The sequence below is a fragment of the Helobdella robusta genome (genome assembly GCF_000326865.2).
Source record: "Helobdella robusta unplaced genomic scaffold HELROscaffold_46, whole genome shotgun sequence".
Taxonomy (NCBI): domain Eukaryota; kingdom Metazoa; phylum Annelida; class Clitellata; order Rhynchobdellida; family Glossiphoniidae; genus Helobdella; species Helobdella robusta.
Genome location: NW_008705138.1, coordinates 922,216 through 943,372, shown reverse-complemented (window position 1 = coordinate 943,372; position 21,157 = coordinate 922,216). Strand labels below are relative to the sequence as shown.

The 21,157-nt window shown below is 34.0% G+C and overlaps 2 protein-coding genes across 2 annotated transcripts; one reads left to right on the top strand and one right to left on the bottom strand.

Annotated features, from left to right (window-relative positions):
• Positions 1 to 4,542: 4,542 nt before the first annotated feature.
• HELRODRAFT_178194 (hypothetical protein) lies at positions 4,543 to 5,931 on the bottom strand (the record flags this gene model as incomplete). The annotated part of the gene is made up of 2 exons (XM_009026326.1): positions 4,543 to 4,705; positions 5,744 to 5,931. 2 exons carry the CDS (start codon positions 5,929 to 5,931, stop codon positions 4,543 to 4,545), a joined length of 351 nt encoding a protein of 116 aa, XP_009024574.1.
• Positions 5,932 to 14,218: 8,287 nt separating this feature from the next.
• On the top strand, positions 14,219 to 16,255 carry HELRODRAFT_178192 (hypothetical protein; the record flags this gene model as incomplete). Its single annotated transcript, XM_009026325.1, has 3 exons — positions 14,219 to 14,731; positions 14,844 to 15,660; positions 16,164 to 16,255. The coding sequence occupies 3 exons, from the start codon at positions 14,219 to 14,221 to the stop codon at positions 16,253 to 16,255; spliced, it is 1,422 nt and encodes a 473-aa protein (XP_009024573.1).
• Between the last annotated feature and the right edge of the window lie 4,902 nt (positions 16,256 to 21,157).

Genomic DNA, 21,157 nt, shown 5'->3' with positions numbered 1-21,157 from the left:
GCTTCGTGTCCTAAGTATGGGTAAAAAGGCCCGTTTTTTCTTGATTATCGTCTCCAGTTAAAAATACATCTGCAAAATCCGCTATCAAATTTTTGGCTTTTGAATGATCTCCCTGTCACCTGATAGACAAGAATATCCAAGAATATTTTTATTGACTATTATTTTAGATTGGGCAACAGATTGGATCTTAAAATTGACCTCGTTGCTCCGGTGTCGATTGTAATCGAACATTCTTGTGAATCAACTTTGCCGTCTAACCAAAGTTCGTATTAATTTCGATGCAGCAGTCTAGAAACCTTAATTAGGGTACTGGGGCGTCAATTCTACCAGCCAACTTCTGCCCCGCAAATTTGGTTTTCAAATAATTTTCCGCCTTCTTGTTGCGGCAGTTGGTTGTGACGCCGGGTCACCCTCTAATCGTTTGTTCCCTGTTGCTGTACAATGACGACAGTAGTTGTTTCTAGGGCGTCGTTTACAGTCTCGTCGTAAATGTCCTCTTTTTCCACAATTCCAGCATTTTGGCACACTATAATCCTGACCCTTCTGTTTTAGAACTATCCTTTGACATAAACATTTTTCACGAATTTGGTGCTTGCTTTACTGATTCGAATTTAAGAAGACTGAATCTCGGACAGCCTTTGCAAACGTTTCCAGGGCAGTTTCTTCTTTGTGTTGTAGGTCTTACTTGAGGTATGACAGCAGAGTCAACTGCTCAATAACCTGTTTTATAAATGTTCTAATGGCGCTCGCATTGTCTTCGAGGTCATGTGGCTTATAAGTGTGGAGTTTATTTTCTTAGTTTCTTCCAGTTTAGTCCATCTTTTGATCAGATTTCTGTTCAATTTTGACGTGATGTTATCCATTCTTATCATCTGGTTTTCTATTTCGGCCGATTGTTGTTCAGTTTTGATATCTTTGCATTCTTTCAACTGTTCAATTTTGGAATCAGTTTGATCTCTTGTTTGTTTTATTTCTATTGTCTGTTTCTTTATTTTTTTTTGCATCATTTTCGTCTCTCTTTTGTTTTATTTCTGCTGATTTTGCTCAATTTTTGCATCAATCGTTGCCGACTGATGTTCAATTTTGGCATCAATTTGTTCTCTTATCTGTTTTATTCTTGTTTGTTTGTTGTAGGTAGTTGCTATCATATGAGTATAGCAAACAGTTAAATTTTTAGTCATTTGGAACAATATTTAATGGTCCCACATTGTTCGTGAATATTACTTAATAAAAAGCGCATATGTTATGCAATGTATACAAAACTTTTTATTTCACAAATGTAATTAAAGTCATACTTTAAATAAAGTTCAAACAGTTATTTCTCACATTTTAGCAAAAACAACATATTGTTACTCAAATAAAATCAAAATCTTTTATCAGTTCTAATTTTTTTTGTTGCTGATGCCGTAGACGCTATCATTCTACGGCGTGCTGCATGGCCATAAACTAAAGACGAAGCTCTAGCCACTTTCGATTCCTTGACTGTGACAAGGAAACATTGGGAGAGGAGATATTGAACCATCTTCAATTTTCTGTAATAGTTCTTCTGACGTCATGAACCGAATTACAGGAGGTGAAGTAACTAGTCGTACTCCAGTCGATCATGTCGTAATAGGTGCTTTGCCTGTTTGCGGTGCCACATGATCTACATAATTTTGACCGGGGTAGCCAATTAAAACATAATGATCCTCTTTATAAGTTCTCACAACCCTAAACCCTAAATGGTATTATTATACCCTAAAACATAGCAGTTTTACAAATAGTGAAGAAAAGGTTAAACTACGGTACTAAATTTAGAAATATGTCATCCATTCAACATCTAAGCTTGTAAAATTCTTTTCAGAAAGTCATAACTAATACCAAGCGTAAAATGAATAAAATTGTATAAAAATGTTAACATAGTGTGGGATCCCTAGAATATAAAATATATGGCTCAAATTTTACAAAAATACTTCCTAGCATAGTTAGCAACTTATATGTTCCATTTTTTGCCTAACGCAGAGTCAAATATCAGATATCGCTTTCTACACTAACAATCGCTTTCCAATATCAAACATTCAACAACCCATTCAATATCTTCTATGCCTTTATATACCCGTTTTACCAACGCTTCTCGAGCCTCCTAGATATCTCGCCGTCGATTAGTTCTTGTTCCTTCTCGAACTGTATGCGTTCGTAGCGACACTAGCCCTCTAGCGCAACAGTTTATGTTTGTCAGGTTGTTTCTACAAAATAACTTGCCGACGAAAAAAAAATTGAAATTTTCAACAACGATGGTCACCTATTTTCCACTTCTGACACCAATGTTACACCCCCTATCGTATTACTTCGACTAGGGGACGACGACGTGGTACAAGTCTGATGGACTTGAAAATGTTTACCAACATTTGGCCTGTTTCTCATCTGGGTTGTTAATGCCAGAACATATTTTTTTTATTTTACCTTTTTGCGGCTCTAATCCTTCAGCGTTCACTCGCTCGTTGTCTTAGTCATTTTTTGCATCAAAATTAAATTCCTCGGCATTTTTATCTTTTATTCGTAAGGGCTTCCGTATGGTTGTTCCTCTTCCAAAGCTCAATTTATAGAATTCATAAATTCAACTTTTGATACCATTGTTAGCTATAAAATTTTTTATTCAATTTCTACAGTTGCATATATGACAGACATACGAATTTAACGAAACGTAATAAACGTAACGAAATTAATCAAAATTTTTCAGTTTAAAGCACAGCTTAACATCTTTTGATTAAATTACACGATGTTTATTTTCAAAACTTTGTTGTACAAAAATCAATAACTTTTTACACTAATTCTTAACAAATTAAATTTACAGCTATTGGGTTTAAGTTTCGTTTGCGCTTTTGACAACAATTTTACTTTTTTGGTTTGTAAACATCTCATCTCTACTCATCTCTCCGTGCATCTCTTCATGATCAATGATGTATTTTATTCCACGTTGATCGTGAAAATGAGAAAATTAATAAAAAAAGATGTTTTCTCTGCAATATCATAATTTTCTATTTGTAGTGTTTATAATTTTTTTATTATCCATTTTGTTAAATGTGTAAAATTATGATTATATTTTGTTATTCAATTTTCAGAATGATGTTTTAGATTTGGAAAATAATGACGCTACTCGAGGATACTTTTCTTATGATATTTGTCATGATGTCACTGTCTTTGGGTAAATTTTTAGGCTTTTTTATATTTGTTCAAAATTTATGATTTATCTTTTAGCCAAGATTCCCAGCAATATGTTGTAGCTAATGAAGACGCAGAGCCTGAAATATTTGAAGATTATGAATTATTCGTGAGTGAAAATGAACCTCAGATGGATGCATATGCAGAAGAAGAATATGACAATTATCTCCAGCAACTGATAAATAAATAATGTATTATTATTATCTTTAATAATATTAGTGTTCATAGACAATAGACAAAAATATAAAATTTCTTAAATTTACTAATTTTTATTGGGTTTTGACTTTTGTGTGTTTAACTTTTACTTGATTTGTTAAATTGATTAGATTTTGTCAAATATGTTTTATTCCCAAATTATTATTATTATTAATTATTATTGGTTCAGGACAATTTCATGGCATTCTGCCAGAGTGAATTGAATTTCGGCAATTGTTAAACAAATAAAGGCGGTTGCGTTGGCAAAGAATGTTGAAACGTTTTAAAGTTTTAATATTAATATATCATTTATTACAACACCCGTTGCATTTGCTTGAAAACATTTGCAAAAACAGATGTTTCAAATGCTCGATCGAATCTGACGATTGTAAAAAATATAATGACTGATATACAGCGGTAAACACTAACTTAAAACTTATTACAACACTGACAGTTTAGCTGTTGTTAATCCAGATGTGTTGCTCGATTTGTTAATTCAAAATGTTTGTATCGGTGATGATATCAAATTTACGACTGCCTGTAAAAAATACTGCAGGTGTTTTAGTGTTGTCGTTAAAGGTGAACGTTTGATTTGCGTGTCGGAGCAATCTCGTGATATTTCAGGAATCTGAAGTGTTTTGCTTGTGAAATTGGGGAGTGATGTCCTTCCAAGCTAAGAACATAATGGTGTTTTTCAGTTTTTGCATTTTTGTAGAACAATTCGACTTCGTGTCATGTTAACGCAATTTAGACATCAAATGAATTTGTAATCCAGAATCTTTGTGTAGTTTGGCTGGCATCATAGTAGAAAGACAATTTTGTGTTTTCAAAAGGACTCTCTTCTCTCTTAGACAGAACTGTGTTGGCCAAATATTCAAGGAAAAAAACGCGAGGAAGTTCTCGACAGGAAGATGGTCTTTTAGAGACACATCGATATGTGATGAGAGTAAGTTGACACAAATCGAGAAATTTTTAGTGGGCTGGATTTTGCTGGCAGAAAACATCTTTTTGTTAAAGTTATAAATTTTTTCGCAAATTGTTTAATCTACTTGACCTCGTCCTTTATTTCCAGCATGCTTCTTCAAAATAGATTGAATTTTGCCTGAAAACTTAACGCCATTTGAAGTTTACCCAATAATTTCATTTTCACGTCTGAAAGGCAAATCCCATTCTGCCAAGAAGCACTGCAGCCACATCTCTCCAATATCGACGCTCGGTTTCATACTTTTGCAATTCTTCTTTTTTTTTGTGCCTTATCTTTTTAGGACATTGGCGACCATCGACCTCCACAGAAACCCGATCTTTAACTCTTTGTAGTAGTTGAAATGTGGTGATATTCACAAGTTGATTGAATATCAACATTACCAGATCCTACGTTTGCGATGTCTATGGTTTACTCGACATCGTTTTCAATCTCTAAATTTTCCGTTATGAACTGAAGTTTTTGCTCATTTTCCTTCAATAAAACAATAATTAATTTTTTCTGACAACGTTTTAAAAATTTGCAAAAGTTTTCGTTGCTTTATTACAGTTCGTTTTATAATTTATAATGAATTCAACAAATTTTCGTCATCGTCGTCATAGTAACCGATTTTAATTTCAAATTTTAATTTAAATTTTACTTTATTTGTAGCTAATTTCAATTTTTTCAATTAAGTTTCCAGTTTTCTGGTTTTTTTATCCACTCGTTACTAGTTATTGCTCAAATCCTCAATCGAATGATCCAATACACACGCCAACAACTGCTTGATTTTGCTACCGGACAAATTCGCCATCAAAAGATTGCTAAAAAAAACTCTTCCTCAACAAAATTTGGAACACAAATCATCACCAACATCAACACCTCTCATCTTCTTCAATGGCAACAGCACTTTACAACAACTTCAACATCAACACCAACATCAACACCTCTCATCTTCTTCAATGGCAACAGCACTTTACAACAACTTCAACATCAACACCCCCAGCCCATCTACCTAGCACTAATTCATCGTCAGAAGCATCCACACCAGTCGACGCTTCTCACCTAATCATCACAAATCTTATCAACATCAAATTCACCCCGACTTACAACCCAGCCAAAATCCACCCACCATCTACATTTTGAATTTTTTGAGAGCATTTGAGATGTGATGTGTATCATCTACACTATGACATCATCACCGAGTCGTGGTCATCATCACCATGACATCATCATCACCGAGTCATGGCTTAGGCCAGATCACCCTGTTGGTTTGATCGCAATAGATGGCTACACACCCTTCAAAAAAGACCGCCCTGGCAGGTCGCGTTGTTATCTATTTGAAGTCATCCATCTCAAATTCGCCTCTTGATGTCAATTATGCACTGGAAACCCTTTGTCTCAAGTGCATTATTGACACTGAACCATAATTCATCTGTGCCATTTATCATCCACCAAACCATCCATCGTACGAGGTCTCCACCTAGATTGGTTACATCGATGAACTCTCTAACACTGCGTTGTGGAGCGACACAAAACTCATCATTGGGAGTGGCTTCAATTAACTCGACCATCATTCCATCCTACAAACAGGTCTGCATCCTATATTTTGGGGTCCCACCCACCAAGGTCACAACCTTGACAGAATATATGGGATTAATGTAAACCTGGACACCACTCACACTTATAGGTCACACGTTTCAACACATCATCTTGATGTCTCTCACAAGTTTCGTAGTCTAGGCTTTATCTTTGATTCTAGTATGTCTCTTTCTTCTCAGAAAGCTAGCTCTAATTTTCATCTACGTAGAATAAAAAAACTTTTGCCTTTTCTTGTTACTTCGTTAGTCTTATCTAGGATTGATTATTGTAACTCGCTCTATTATGGTCTTCCTGATTCTATACTCTATCCTTTAAGTAAAGCTTTTAACTCTGCTGCTCGTTTTGTTGCTCATGCCCCTTTCTTTTCTCATATATCTCCATATCTTGTTCTCTTGCACTGGCTACCTATAAAATATAGAATAATTTTTAAAATTTGCACGTTTATGTATAAGTTTCAAACTAAATTATTTCCTAAGTACTTATCAGATATATTAATTGAACCTAAACGATCGTCTTCTTGTTCTCCCTTTTCTTAACACGTGTTAAACACTCCTTTGCCAAATCTGCTTTTGCTTTTTATGACCCTTTTTTCTGGAACTCTCTACCTACTTCTCTGACTATATCTCCATCACTTACGAAGTTCAGAGCGGATCTCAAGACCCATCTGTTTTCAAAATTCATTGAGGAGCGCTGTTGAACATCGCAGAAATAGCGCTTTACAAGCTAATTGATAGATTGATTGAACTTAATCATCAACACAACTAGTTTTTTTTTTATTTATCGATCACTAAGTCATCAATCTATTAATTTGCGTTTTTTTCATGCCATTACTTCGTTTTATTGTCAATTTTTTTATTTTATTCTTTTTATTTTATTATTATCATTTATTATTTATTTTATTCTGTTTCATTTTTCATATTAAAGCATTTTTTTCACTGTTTTTTATTTATTTATTTACTCATTTGTTTAATTTTGTACCGCTGTATTTCTGTGTATTTCCTTGGAACAATACTGTTGATTACAATACATTCGTACAGATCCTGAAAAGTCTAAATGTCCATAAGAAAAGGCCCCCTTTTTGAAAAAAGGCCCTTGCATTAATCCAGCACTGGTGCCTTGTAAAAAGTTTTGTGCAGTTGAATGGAAAAAAGAGTATTATTTTAATGCAAAAAATGACTAATGCAATGAGGTAGAAGATTTGTAAATATAAATTATATAATATTGCGACTAACGTTGGTAAATTAATAATAAAATATTGTGTGCGTGTTAATAAGATAAATTAGGGTAAAAAATAAATAAAATAATAATTTTAATGATTATTGTAATGAGGCAGTTGGTGTTTAATATTGTGAAGGATGTGGCATTTGCATTTTGCTGCAATAACAAATAAGTTTAAAATTTTTTTCTTTAATTTTTATTAAAATTCCCTGCTGCATTTTCGCCAGAAAATTCAAACACATGACTCACGTCTAGTCCATTTCTTTCCAATAATTAAACCAAATTACTCGTTATCGCTTCACCGCTTTCTAACAAACTATGCTTAATGCCTTCAACTTTTGAAAATATTAAACTTTTACCGGATACAGTTTAATATTTCATTTGCTAAACGAATAATGCTATAGAGAAGTATAACGATTCGGGAGTGACAACAGTTGTTTATGCGGAAAAGGAGCAATGACATTTTCAACTTTTGTTCTTCCACAAGCAATCTTTTTTGCGATAATGCATTCTGTAAAAAAAAGTTGCAAACATCTTGTTCCCGCAATCTTGGCTATCTGTGATGATCTTAACTGTGATGATGTTTTACACGATCTGTGATGATGTTGTGATGGTGTTTTACACGTAACGAGATCATCATCTCTTATATTTAATTTTCGAAAAAAAAAAACCTGTCATTATCGGATTTTTTCTTGTTTTGCTTAAATTTTTTTACTTTTTTCGGATGCTACATGAGCTAATATTGATCTATGCCTATAAACGTTTGTCGGCATATTTTGCATTCCGCATCATATCTCGAATTCCTAATCAACTAGTCTTTTAAACTCTGACTATTTTCAGTAAAATGTAGATATTGCTTTGGCTCAGTGATGAAGTTATTTTAAATGTTTTTGAATAAAATACATGCAAATAGTCATGGCCTGGAAGATTCACCGGTTACAGGAATGACACGACTAACGACAGATTATTCTAAAACGTAGATAACTGATATGGATAATTTTGTAACAAAACAGAAATAAAATAGAACAAGGATAAAACATTTATTCTTCGCCACTTAAATTTATTTATTTGTATTGGTAAACGAAAAAGACGTTTTATCACTGTTCTGTTTTATTCTTTTTTGTTTTTTGCACTGTTTTATCACAGAACAGATAGATTGTGACATCAAAGTTTAAATTTCAGTTTTTTAAAGCCATGAACCCGAGTTTTGTAATGATTTATGAACTCAAGTTTAAAACACCGACCGAACGCGAGCGTCGTAAGTCCTTAATTTAAGGTGTTACATCTAAAAATATTTCTTGTAAAATATACTTATTGAATTCATATAGCACCACTTTATTAACTTGAAAAAGCGCTGGCCAAGTAAACATGGCAAACCGTTATAATGGCAAAAAATAGCATATAATCATTTGAAAAAAAACACCTCAAATATAAGATAAAAATGCTGTGTTTGCCAAAAATGGAGTTTGGTTTGCCAAAAATGTAAGTCATTGAATCGATAAGTCAGTTTAGTGGGCAGCCAAAAGCATTTCGGCCGGGGCCCAAAAAGGTCTTAATCCGGCAATGTATATTTATTAAGTTGACTGCATTCTTTTTCCTTTTGCCCATTTTCTAATTTGATACTTACATAGTTGTTTTTATTTGTTTCAAAATTCCTCAGATCATTTAGTCTTATTTCTCATTATTTTCTTTCATTTTATTAATGTGTGTGTTAGTATGTATGGTTGGTATATGTATATATAATATATATATAATAGATATATATATATGTAAGTGTAGGTATATATATATATATCTGTATGTATGTTCATATATATATATATATATAACAAATATATAAAGTCATGTAGTCGTTATTTATTTTATTAAAGTTAGAATTTCTAACTGCCTGACGATGAAATTTATATTTCGATGTTTTGAAAGGTTGCGTTATTATTTTTAGTTTTTTTTATTTATTAAAGATTTTTAAAAAAAATCTTGGTACTTTAATGTTTAATTAAAATGATAAGTAAGAACATTAATAATAATATTTCAATTGCATTAATAAAATTTGTATAAATGAAGATTATATAAAATGAAGATATAAATTTGTTACCATACATATATTACCAGTAACAATATATATATATATATATGCTTTGTCGATTTGAATCTACAAGTACGTAAGTTTATAAAAAGTAAGAATTTCCGGTCGGCCAGTACGAGTACGTAAAGTACGCCATCTCTCACCGGTGAAGCTGTTGTTCCAGTTTGGTTGTCATTGGTCATGTTTCTGCACCATATAACAACACCGGACGTATCACAGACGTGGCTGTTAAAACGATATCATCAGCATATATTAGATTCCAAATGTCACCAGTGCGTATCGGTTTTGTGATTTCTTCCATCACAGTTATAAATAACAGTGGATTGAGAATCGAGCCTTGGTGAACTCCAACGCCAATGTCAAATGCATCTGTGTTTTCAACTATTGTGCTGACGAGAGTCTTAGTATTCGTACACATTTCCATCACAAGTCGAACAAGATATTCTGGAATGAGTGGTCGACGTAGACTCCAACTCCACCTGATTGCTTCACGGGGAACTCGATCAAATGCTTTTTCAAGGTCTACAAAAATGTGTGATAGTTGTTAACGGTTTGCGAGGTACTTCTCTTGCAGTTGCTGAAGGATTTGAATTGCATCAATTGTTGATTTCCCTGCAAAAACACCAAATTGATAATTTCCGATTGTGATGCACTAGGTTAATCTTCTCTCAATGATTTTCTCGACAATTTTCAAGAAGTGTTCTAACAGACGTATAACCCAATATGATGAACAGTACAATGGATCACCTTTGCCTTTGTATAGTGGGACTGTCATGCTATAGTTCCATTCAGTCGGCATTGAGCAATTTCTCCAGATTTCACGGCAAAGTTGTAGTAACATTTGGATACCTGCAGTACCAGATGCTTTGATAATGCCATTTGTAAGTCTAGAGGGCCCTACTGCCTTTCCATCCTTCGTAGCTTTCAGAGCTCCTGTAAGCTTCTCTACAGTGATGTCTGGAATCGGACCTTCGATGGGTGGAGCGTCAAAGTCGACATTGATGAGATGGTTGAAATATTCTTTCTACTGTAGTTTGATCTCATCTTGTTCAAGAATCATCTCATTTTTGTCGTTTTTGATACATGAGGCACCAACCATGTCTTTTTTCGTACGCTTTGCTTGTTTTGCTATACGATACAGAGATTTGTTCACCTTTGCTTTTAGTGAGCCACTCTCTGCACTGATCTGTCCGATCCAGTGCGACTTGACGTCTTCTCACGGAAAATTTTGTGGCCATCAACAGACTTTGATTTTGCCATTGCTTGTATGCAGCTTTCTTTTCAGCCATTGCATTTTGTACACTGTCATTCCACCACCACGTGTCCCGTTCGTGCTGGCGTTTTGTACCAGTTTTGTACCGTTTATCAAAACGGTTTTGTTTGTACTCCACTCTGTACTGGGTTGCGATTGGTGGTTTAACTGTGTGGCGACAATCTGTTGAAATTTTTCTCGATGAATATTGCTTTTCAGCTTCCACGTTTTGATCTTCCGAGGCATTTGTTTAGACTTATGTTTTGACAGTTTGACAACCAGGTCTGCCACAAGGAGTCCTATGTTGGCGCCAGGTATAACTTTGACATTTTTGAATAGTCTTTGGTGTTGTTGCTTGACAGCGAAGAAATCAATTTACGTAGCTGATAGTCCACTTTCGTATGTTATGAGTTGTTTCAACCTCTTTTTAAAATATGTGTTCAGTAAACAAAATCTTCATTTTGTTCTCCATAGCCAAAACCGCCATGTAGGTTGTCAAAACTATTTGTTTTCTCTCCAACGTGGCCATTGAGATCGCCTCCAATCAGGATTGTATCAGATTTTGGTATTGTTGCGATGCTGTCAGAGAACGCAGCCCAGAAGTCATTTATCATCTTTTCTGATTCGCCTGTCTGTGGTGCGTATGCGGAAAAAATAGTCATTGTTTGCTTTTCTAGGCGAATCTTGATTCACATGAGACGTGAGTTAATTTTTTTAATATCCAGTACTTCTTGGGCTTGCGGTTCTTTGACAAAAATTCCAACACCATTTTTGGCCGTCTTTTGACCATTCCAGATTAGTTTATATTTTTCTTTGTCTGAATTGATATGACAGATACCATTCGATTTCCATCGAGTCTCCTGAAGGCAGCAGATGTCAATCCTTCTACAATCCAGCATTTCTGCGATTTCCATGCTGCGGCCAGTCAGTGATCCATAAATTTTTCATAAATTATTAGAGGATTTCATAAATTACCACATATATATATATATATGTATATATATATATATATATATGTGTGTGTGTATACCACATATATATATATACATATATATATATATATATATATATATATATATATATTTATGTGTGTGTGTGTGTGTGTGAATTTTTGTATGCGGAATACCAACGCCCCGCGGAATTTTTACTCTGTTCGAATACCAACCATCGCCGCCGCCAGCCTAGGCAGTCTCGCTTTTGGCCGAGACTCGCCTCCTCACAAACGTTTATCTCCGGGTAGGTTAAAACGGGCCGGGCGGAAGTGCTTTCGCGCCCTGCTTTTAAGTCGGTCAACCCGGCCTTTCTAACCGCTGACAAGTGTTTTTCATACATGTTTTATATGTTGTACAAGACAAACAGAAACTAACTGAAATAAATTTATTATAAACAAAAACGAAAATAAACTTACTCTGCAAAATAAAGGTTTTTCAAATGTTTCAAACTAAATAATGAACTAAATTAAAACAGCAATAGAACACAGTAACTAAATACAGAAACACAAACCCGCAGAACAATATCACCAATTACCAAAATGACCAAAACCTAATACGCTAGGAACCGAACTATCTTCAAAAACTACATCAAAAACTCATAACATGTACCAACAACTAACTCAAAAACTAAGTTCGAAAACCTCTGAAAAACTAACTAAAACGATTGACCCAAAATACTTATATAATCATTCACATGAGCACTCATACACTCTCAAATATACTCTCTATACTCTCGCCATACTATTTGCATAAAACCCATTCACATAACATTCCTTCCACTAGCATGCATACAAAACCAGTACATACAACGTTTTACCGGCATGCATACTAGACCACTCCACACAACAAGCGCGCCAAACCCAATTGCGCCAAATCAGACGTATAAAAATTACCTGACAAATGATTGCTTAATTTCATTGATGCACAGTTTCATTTGTGGAAGAATAGATTACTGCAGTTCAATCCTCTATGGTACAAGCCTTAATTTCAAAACTGCATACAGTCTATTCTGAACACTGCAGCAAGAATAATTGCTGGTGTAACAAAATATAAATCTGTTTCATCATATATGCGAAATGAGCTTCACTGGTTGCCAGTTTGTTATAGAATCGAATTCAGAATAGCAATGTTTACAAGAGACTGTTTGATGGGGCTTGGTCCTCGATACCTTCAACAGCTGATCGTGCCTGTCCCTACGGCTGCCGGGGGGCGAAAACTCAGATCCTCTGCCAAAAAGAAACTCGTTGTTCCTAGGTTCAGGACAGAAAATTATGGACGGCGTCGTTTCTCCGTGGCTGCAACGAAGGTTTGGAATAAACTGCCCGATGATGTCGTTGATAGTATGGATGAAAGAGACATGTTCCGAAAACGACTTAAACATCACTTTTTTGACCGGCAGCTTCTCGAACAGCGCCTCTGAGTTTTACATAGAGGGGCGCTATATAAATTCTCCATACCATACCATACTATATATATATATATATATATATATATATATATATATATGTATATATATATGTTGGTAATAGACAATAATTTTTACAATATTCCATAAATTATACCGAATGTTTGGCGTTAACATGTTTGTAGTTCGTTTTTTCGATTTTTCTCGCTAAAGTTTATTTAAAATTAGTTTAGTTTAGTTTATTAAAATTCAAAATATTTTAAAAAACTTTTCAACTATACACTAACAATTTTATTCATAATTTTTCTTTTAAATTTATTCGTTTATTTTCAACAATATAATGAGTTAATTTTTAAAATATAGGTTATTCATTTATTTATTCATTTTAATATCTAATATTCTATTTTCTATTTCTTATAATTTATATTATTAACTCCTCATTTGGTTTTACAATCTAGGCTCCGACGATAGCATTAGCCGAAACGGCCGTCAGCCAAACTTCACAGTTTAATAAAGTTGAAACAAAACAGCTTCGTGTTGTTGAAATTTTATTTAAAAAACTTCTAACTGCAAAATGGGGTGTAATCTTCAACCGAACATGTTTATCTGAGAACCTCATACCAAATTATATATATATATATATATATATAGTTTGGATATATATATATATATATTATCATTCATATCGCTCGTCGGTAGCACGTGCTGGCCGCATTTTGATTTGCTCCGTATTTTTTCTTAATTTCATAGTTTAAAATCGAGTATTTTGTTTAAATTTAATTTCATTTGATAGAGAAAATTTTGACGAATTTAATGATATAAATTGTTTGCGTTAATTGTTTGAAGTTAATTTTTTCTCAATTGATTTAAGTTAAGTTGATTTAATTGTAAGTTCTTGTTTAATCGACAAGAGAAGGAATTTAATTTTGTTAACGTTATAGGATAACCTGTATTGTTTTATCAGACTATCAGATATAGTGACATATTTTACTGTTGAATATGTCGAAAGATAAATGCCACAAATGCAAAGTTAATATCAAAGAAAGTAACAAAGAGTTAATTTGTTGTGGCATATGTTGTGACGGCTACTACATCAGATGTATTCCGACCGATGCTCAAGTCTTGACAGCAGTAGTATCCGATCCAAATTTATTTTGGCTCAGCAATAGCTGCGTTAAAGACATTAAAGAAGGTTTTAAAAAGATTTGTGATCTGCAAAAATCCCAAAATGTAACCAAGATAAGCTTACTGATGACAAAGTTCTTTTCGTCGTGAGTTGGCTTCAATTGACGCAAAGTTAAGCGAAATGGCCAACAAAATTGATGAATTTGATAAGTCGGTAACAAATGTAAACACGCAGATTAAAGATGTTGAAGGGGGTTTGAAAAAGAATTGGACTGAAGTTGTAAAGGGAACCATCAAAGAAGTTAAATCGACTACGGTGGCTCTGAACAATGTCGTCAAATCAATTAAAAACAACGTCGAAACAATAAACCGTGAGTGCAATGTTGTGTTATTTAGGCTCAGTGAAGCTGAAACTAACTCTGCTGATGCTCACAATGATGATAAAAAAATTGTTACGAATTTGCTTTCAGTCATTACAAATGATGAAATCAAGGAAAGTGATATTAAGAAAATGTACAGAATTGGCAAAAAAGGAGACAACCCACGTCCGATAATGATTGAGTTTAAAGAAAAGTCTATGAAAAACATGACAATGGAAAATCGTGTGAGGATGAAACAATTGAGTGATGAATTAAAAAATGTCAGCATAAGCCATGACTTCACTAAAGAACAGCGTGAGAAATGTAAAAAACTGGTTACTTTTGTAAAAAACAAAAGATAAACAGAAACAGGGGGAATTTTTGTACAGGGTGAGGGTCAAATTTGAGAATAATAAAAATACAAAAATATTCAATAAAAAACTAAAGCATACTAGCTTTGATTGTGCGTCCATGGTTTTCAACTCTTCTGGTAATGTCAATAAAATTAAGATGGGTCTGTTAAACATTAGATATTTGGGTCTAAATGTTGATGATGTTCATGGGCTGCTGAATGATGACTTTGATGTTTTGATGCTTACAGAAACTTGGCATAAATCATCTGATAATATTTGTCTTAGTTTGGCAAAACCACGTGATTTTAGTTTTTCGGAACAAGTTAGGCTAAATGATCCTGAGCATGGTGGTTTGGTAACGTATTTCAGAAACCACTTTAAATGTGTAAAAATTCCATTGCCAGTGATAATTACATTTGAAGCGATATGTTTTAAATTGACGTTACGGAAAACTTCAGTAATTTTTTTGGTGATTTATAGGCCAGGTTCTGCTCCTCCTGCTAAATTGTTTTTTGAAGAATTAATTTTAGTTTTAGAACAAATCACACTTTTATGTTGCAGTATTGTAGTTGCAGGTGACTTCAACATACACGTAGAAACTTCGTCAGATATATATGCAACAGCCCTTGCTGATATTTTCTCTAGTTTTGATCTTGTCAATAGAATTAATCAGTCTACCCATGTGCTTGGTGGTACCCTGGATTTGATTGTTACATCGGATGGTTTTTTGTTAGAAGATGGTATCTATTCTGTATCTGGTATCTATTCAGATCATGGTTTAGTAACTGGTCAATTTTTAATCAATCCGACTCCAGTCATTTTCAAGAAATCGTGGATCAGATCCTGGAAACGAGTGGATAAAAAACGTCTGACTGAGCTTTTGAGGTGCTCACCTATCTCGAAACATTATGGTCAGGATGATGATGTCGAATTGGATTTTAAAATATTCAATGAAGAGCTTTTAAAAATTGCTGACGATGTTGCTCCACTTCATGAAGTTCGATGGAAACATGTCCCGACTGCCCCATGGTTTGACAGTGACTGCAAGAAGGCTAAGCAAATGTGTCGAAAAAAGAAAGAAGGTTCAGAACTACTGGTTGTTATAATGATAAAGTTGATTGGGTACTGGCAATGAAACAAAAGAATGTTTGTTACTCAGTGAAACGAAGGAGTTTTTGGTTCGCGAAAACATGTCAATTTAAAAATAATTCCAAATACTTATGGCAAACGATTAATAAATTATTAGGAAAAGAGACAAGTGTTGAAAATAAAGTTGGTTCAATGCATAGCACTGATGATTTTTAAAAATTTTTTGCTGACAAGTTGAAAGTGACCGAAAAGTCAACTGAATGTTTTAATTTTCCAGTTATTTCTACTAATACTAATATTATGTTTCCACTCGAATCGTTTCCAGTGCTGACTGAAGAACAGATATCTAAAGGTGTTAATTCGTCACCTACGAAGTCATGCTCACTCGACCCAATACCGACGCATGTATTCAAATAATATGCTGACTGTTTTATTGTTTACTTAACGGACTTAATCAACATGTGCTTAACAAAGGGTGTAATGCCACAGGTTTGCAAGCATGCAATTGTCACACCAATTCTAAAGAAGACAGGACTAGATAAATCAGATCTGATAAACTATAGGCTGGTGTCAAATTTGTCTTTCGTCCCTAAAATTATTGAACGTTCCGTTGAGTTAGTTTTAAATAATCATATAAATAAAAATGGTATTTGGCCTTCGCATCAATCTGGATACAGAAGGTTTCATTCGACCGAAACAGCTCTATCGGATATATTCTCTCATGTTTATTCAGCAGTTAATGTACAAAAAGTAACTTTGTTGACATTCCTGGACATGAGTTCGGCGTTCGATACTGTGAATCATAAAATTCTGCTAGACAGACTAAAATATTGTTATGGTTTAAATAAGATTGCGTTTGCGTGGTTCGAATCCTTTCTTACTGGTCGGACTCAGCAGATTTCTTACTCAGGTGGTCTCTCGGAACCAATGAAACTTACGTCAAGGGTGCCTAAAGGATCTGTTCTTGGACCGATTCTTTTTAATTTGTACGTTGCAGAGATATTGGATTTACTGAATAAAGATGGTTATTATTGCCATGGTTACGCAGATGACATGCAGATTTGCGTTTCATGTTTCCCAGATGAGATGCCTACTGTATTAGAGAAACTGACAAAAACTATATCTGATGTCGGCTCGTGGCTGGGTCAAGTAGGCTAAAGTTGAATCAGACTAAGACTCAGTTCATGTTGGCTGGTACATGGCAACAAACGTCAGCGGTTGAACCTTCATCGATTAACATCAGCATGACTGATATAAGTTTCAGTAAAACGGTTACCAATTTGAGAATTGTGATGGACTCCCGTATGACAATGGGTCCAAAAGTCAGTGTATTGGTTAAAAAATGTATGTTCCAACTACGTCAAGTCACAAAATCGGTAGATAGAGATACAATGACTCTATTAGTACATGCTTTCGTCAACTCTAGATTGGATTATTTTAACAATCTTTTATATGGCATAGCTGATAAATTGTTGTCTAAACTTCAGATGGTTCAGAATCAGGCTGCTAGAATGATATATCGCAAATTAAAATTTGATCATGCATCACCAATTCTAAAGGAGTTGCATTGGCTGCGTGTTAAACAAAGAATCATGCTCAAGTTGGGTGTAATGGTATTTAAAAGTTTAAATGGTCTGGCTCCGAAATATTTAGAAGATAAGTGTATTCGAGTTTCATCTATGTCATCACATGGGCGTCTAAGGTCTGCTGATTCAAACACGCTGTATGTTAGAGATCGGAATCTGAAAACAGCAGATAGAGATTTTGCAGTTGCTGGGCCTATTTTTTGGAACATCCTACTTATCGAACTACGTATATCCGGGTTATCATTAGCTGAGTTTATAAAACGTCTAAAAACATACCTATTTGGTAACTCCTAGTGATCTCAACCGATGATGGCTTCGCTTTCAACATGCTTCATACGAGGAGAGCGCTGATGAGAAGCAATTACAATTGGCGCTATATAAATAAAATATTTGATTTGATTATTATTATTATATGATCATTTATATAGCGCCTATTAAAAACATTCTCATAGGCGCTTTACAACTATGGCAATTTTCTACAAAGAAAAAAGATATGTCTTCAATTGACTTTTGAACTGGGGAAGTGTCAGACCAGACCGGCGCAAAAAATATGGAAGTTCATTCCAATGCCTTGGTCTATAAACTGCAAAACTACGTGATGCAATCTTTAATTTAGTAACCGGGACCACTAACAAATTTCCCCGATCTGATCGTAGGCCAGTTTTTAAAGAAATCGATGATCTGTCAATCAACATTTCGGACAGATATTGCGGAGCCAATCCGTTTAAGCATCTATAAACCAAAAAACAGACTTTAAAAACAATTCTTTTGCTGACCGGCAACCAATGCAATTCCGACAAAAGTGGGCTAATATGTTCAACACGACTAGCACCAACAACAATTCTTGCAGCTCTATTCTGAACCATCTGCAACTTAGCAATCTCATGTTTCGAAACACCATAAAACAAACTATTACAATAGTCCAATCTTGAATGTATGAACGAATGAATCAGAGTAACCATGGTTGATCTGTTCAAACTCTTTTTAATTCGATACAATTGTCGCAATTGAAATGAACAAGATTTCACCAAAACCTTGCATAGATTTTTATCTATTTTAAAACCCATAACTGTAGCCATTTTTCCAAAATCAATAATCATGTCACTTATTTTCACAAAATCAACGTTAATCCTAGAGGTTTGCTGCCAAGTTCCAACTGGTACCAGCTGAGTTTTTTCCCGATTCAATTTTATACCATTCAAACCCATCCACCCATCCAGTGCACCCAAACAATTCAACATTCTTTCAATCAGAAAATCAAACTCCCTAGTCGCCGCACTTGCAATTATCTGAACATCATCTGCATAAGCAAAACCCATAATATATATATATATATATATATTCGTGCCAATGTTGTTTAAACAAGTGTGCTTTCAATTGTTTGCAGAAATCAGAAAGCGAGGTCCAGGTAGACGAAAACTAGGAGGCAGACTGTTTCAGACCTTGGGTCACTGCAAAATTTCTTCCACCAGTCACTAACTGGGTTCGAGGTACATTCAGTAGATGCGTGCAGTCGGATCTCAATCGCAAACGTCCCAAATGTGGTGCTTTAACAGACAATCTTTCAACTAGATATGTAGGTGCCACTCCGTCAACAATTTTGAAAATCATTACATCCAATTTATAAGTTATTCTTTTATCTATTAGAAGTCAATGAAGCTCACGTAGTATTGGCGTAATATGTTCGAATTTTAAGCCTCCAACAATAAGCTTAGCAGTCCTGTTCTGGATTGACTGCAATTTAGAAATTATTTATTTTGATACACCATAAAAAAGACTATTGCAATAGCCTAGTCATGAATGAATGAATGCATGAGCTAGACTTTTTAAAGTTGTTTCGTTTAATGAACGTCTTATATTTCTCACCATTCGAAACTGATTGTGACATTCATTCATGTATAGTAGAAACAGAAATGGTCCCAAAATTGAAACCTGAGGTACACCATAGTTGAGTTCATAGATATTTGATGCTTTATTTTTAAATGAATATGCCCTAAAAAATATGATTCTAACCATTTCAGTGCAACTCCTGAGACTCCAAAAGAATTTTCAAGTTTCTTTAGTAAAATCGCATGATTAACGTAATCAAAGGCTGCGGTCATGTCGAGTAGAGCAAGAACTGAGATATTTTGACCATCCATAGTTGCAAACAACTCTGATGCAACATCAATCAACGCAGACTCAGTTGAGTGAAGTCTTTGGAAATCCGATTGATATTTTGACAGAAAGTTGAGTTGATTGAAATAATGCAGAAGCTGTTTTTGAACGATTCGTTCAATAACTTTTGATAAAAATGACAAACTTGATACCAGTCTATAATTAGCTAATATATTTTTGTATTTCTGTTTCTTCAATAACGGACTGACAATTGCAAATTTTAACGACCTCGGAAAATAACCACATGAGTTGATGAAAAATGTCAGAAACGGAAGAAACAGATCAACGTACTTTTGAAACAGTTTTGTTGGTAGACAGTCAAGCAAATAAGTCTTCATTGGTGAATCAAGAACAATTTTGCGAAAGAATGCTATATTCTATAAATTCTACCAAATGTTTGGCGTTAATATGTTTGTAGTTCGTTTTTTCAATTTTTCTCACTAAAATTTTTTGGTGAACGTTTAGTTTATTAAAATTCAAAATAAACTTATTTTCCGAATTCATGCTGCAAATAATTTCGATTCCGAATGAGTGCTTTCTGTGCTTTCATCAGTGCTTTCTGCTGTTTATATAGAGAAATATTGACTGTCAAAATGAACTCAGATGGAGATTGACTTTGTCAAAATGAACTTAGATGGAAATTAGGTGTCAGGTTCCTTTACTGGCTGGTCATCTTCTTTGGTCTCCTTTTCTTCATCGATAGCATCATATTCTTTTTTGTCACTATTTACAATGCTAGCTTTTATTACTTCTTTGTTTTCGTTGTTGGTTAAGTGCCGGATTGGAAGTGAGGTTGTCATTTTTTGTTGTATTTTTATTTTTGGTTGTTTTGGTTTTCCACACATTGAAATAATCGTACGAAACAAAAATTGTATCTTGTATTTTTTATTCATTATACATGCCTTGTTTAAATAACGATATATTTCTGGTATTGTTATTAAAGGATACGAGATTTTTCGTATCGTTTTATAACGATACGAGATTTCTTTTATCGTTATTATTATTAAATCTCGATTGATAACGAAATTAACGGTTCGAGATGCAGGTGCATAGTATCAATATTAGATTCTATATATTATTTTGTTGACATTATAATACAATTTAAAAATTTTAAAGTATATTACCGAATATTTTAAAATTGTGTTATACTTACTTTAATTTATAAACTAATTTTAATGAACTCGGTGAATTAAACAGGGACTCAAAGAAGTGTTGGACTTAATTATGGAAGTTTTTGGTCCTTGTTATTACCCGCAAACAACCTAAGTGCATCACAGTTTTGAAGTTTCCTGCATCTGATGTGTTACAACGTCATTTCTGTTCTTGCTTGTAGTATAGTTTATAATTGATTAACACAAAATGGCAATACCAAAATTGAATACCGTGTACTTGTTGGATTTTTTAAAATTTCAGATGTTTTTTCAGATTATGCTTTGAAATGGAATAAAATTAAAAAAAACTTCTAAAATTATGCTGCATGTTTAAATTCTAATAGAATTTTCTAAAGAAATGTTAAAGTTTTAATTTTCATGTTTTAATTCGCGGCATTTTTACTTTTTTTAAACGAGTTATTTGC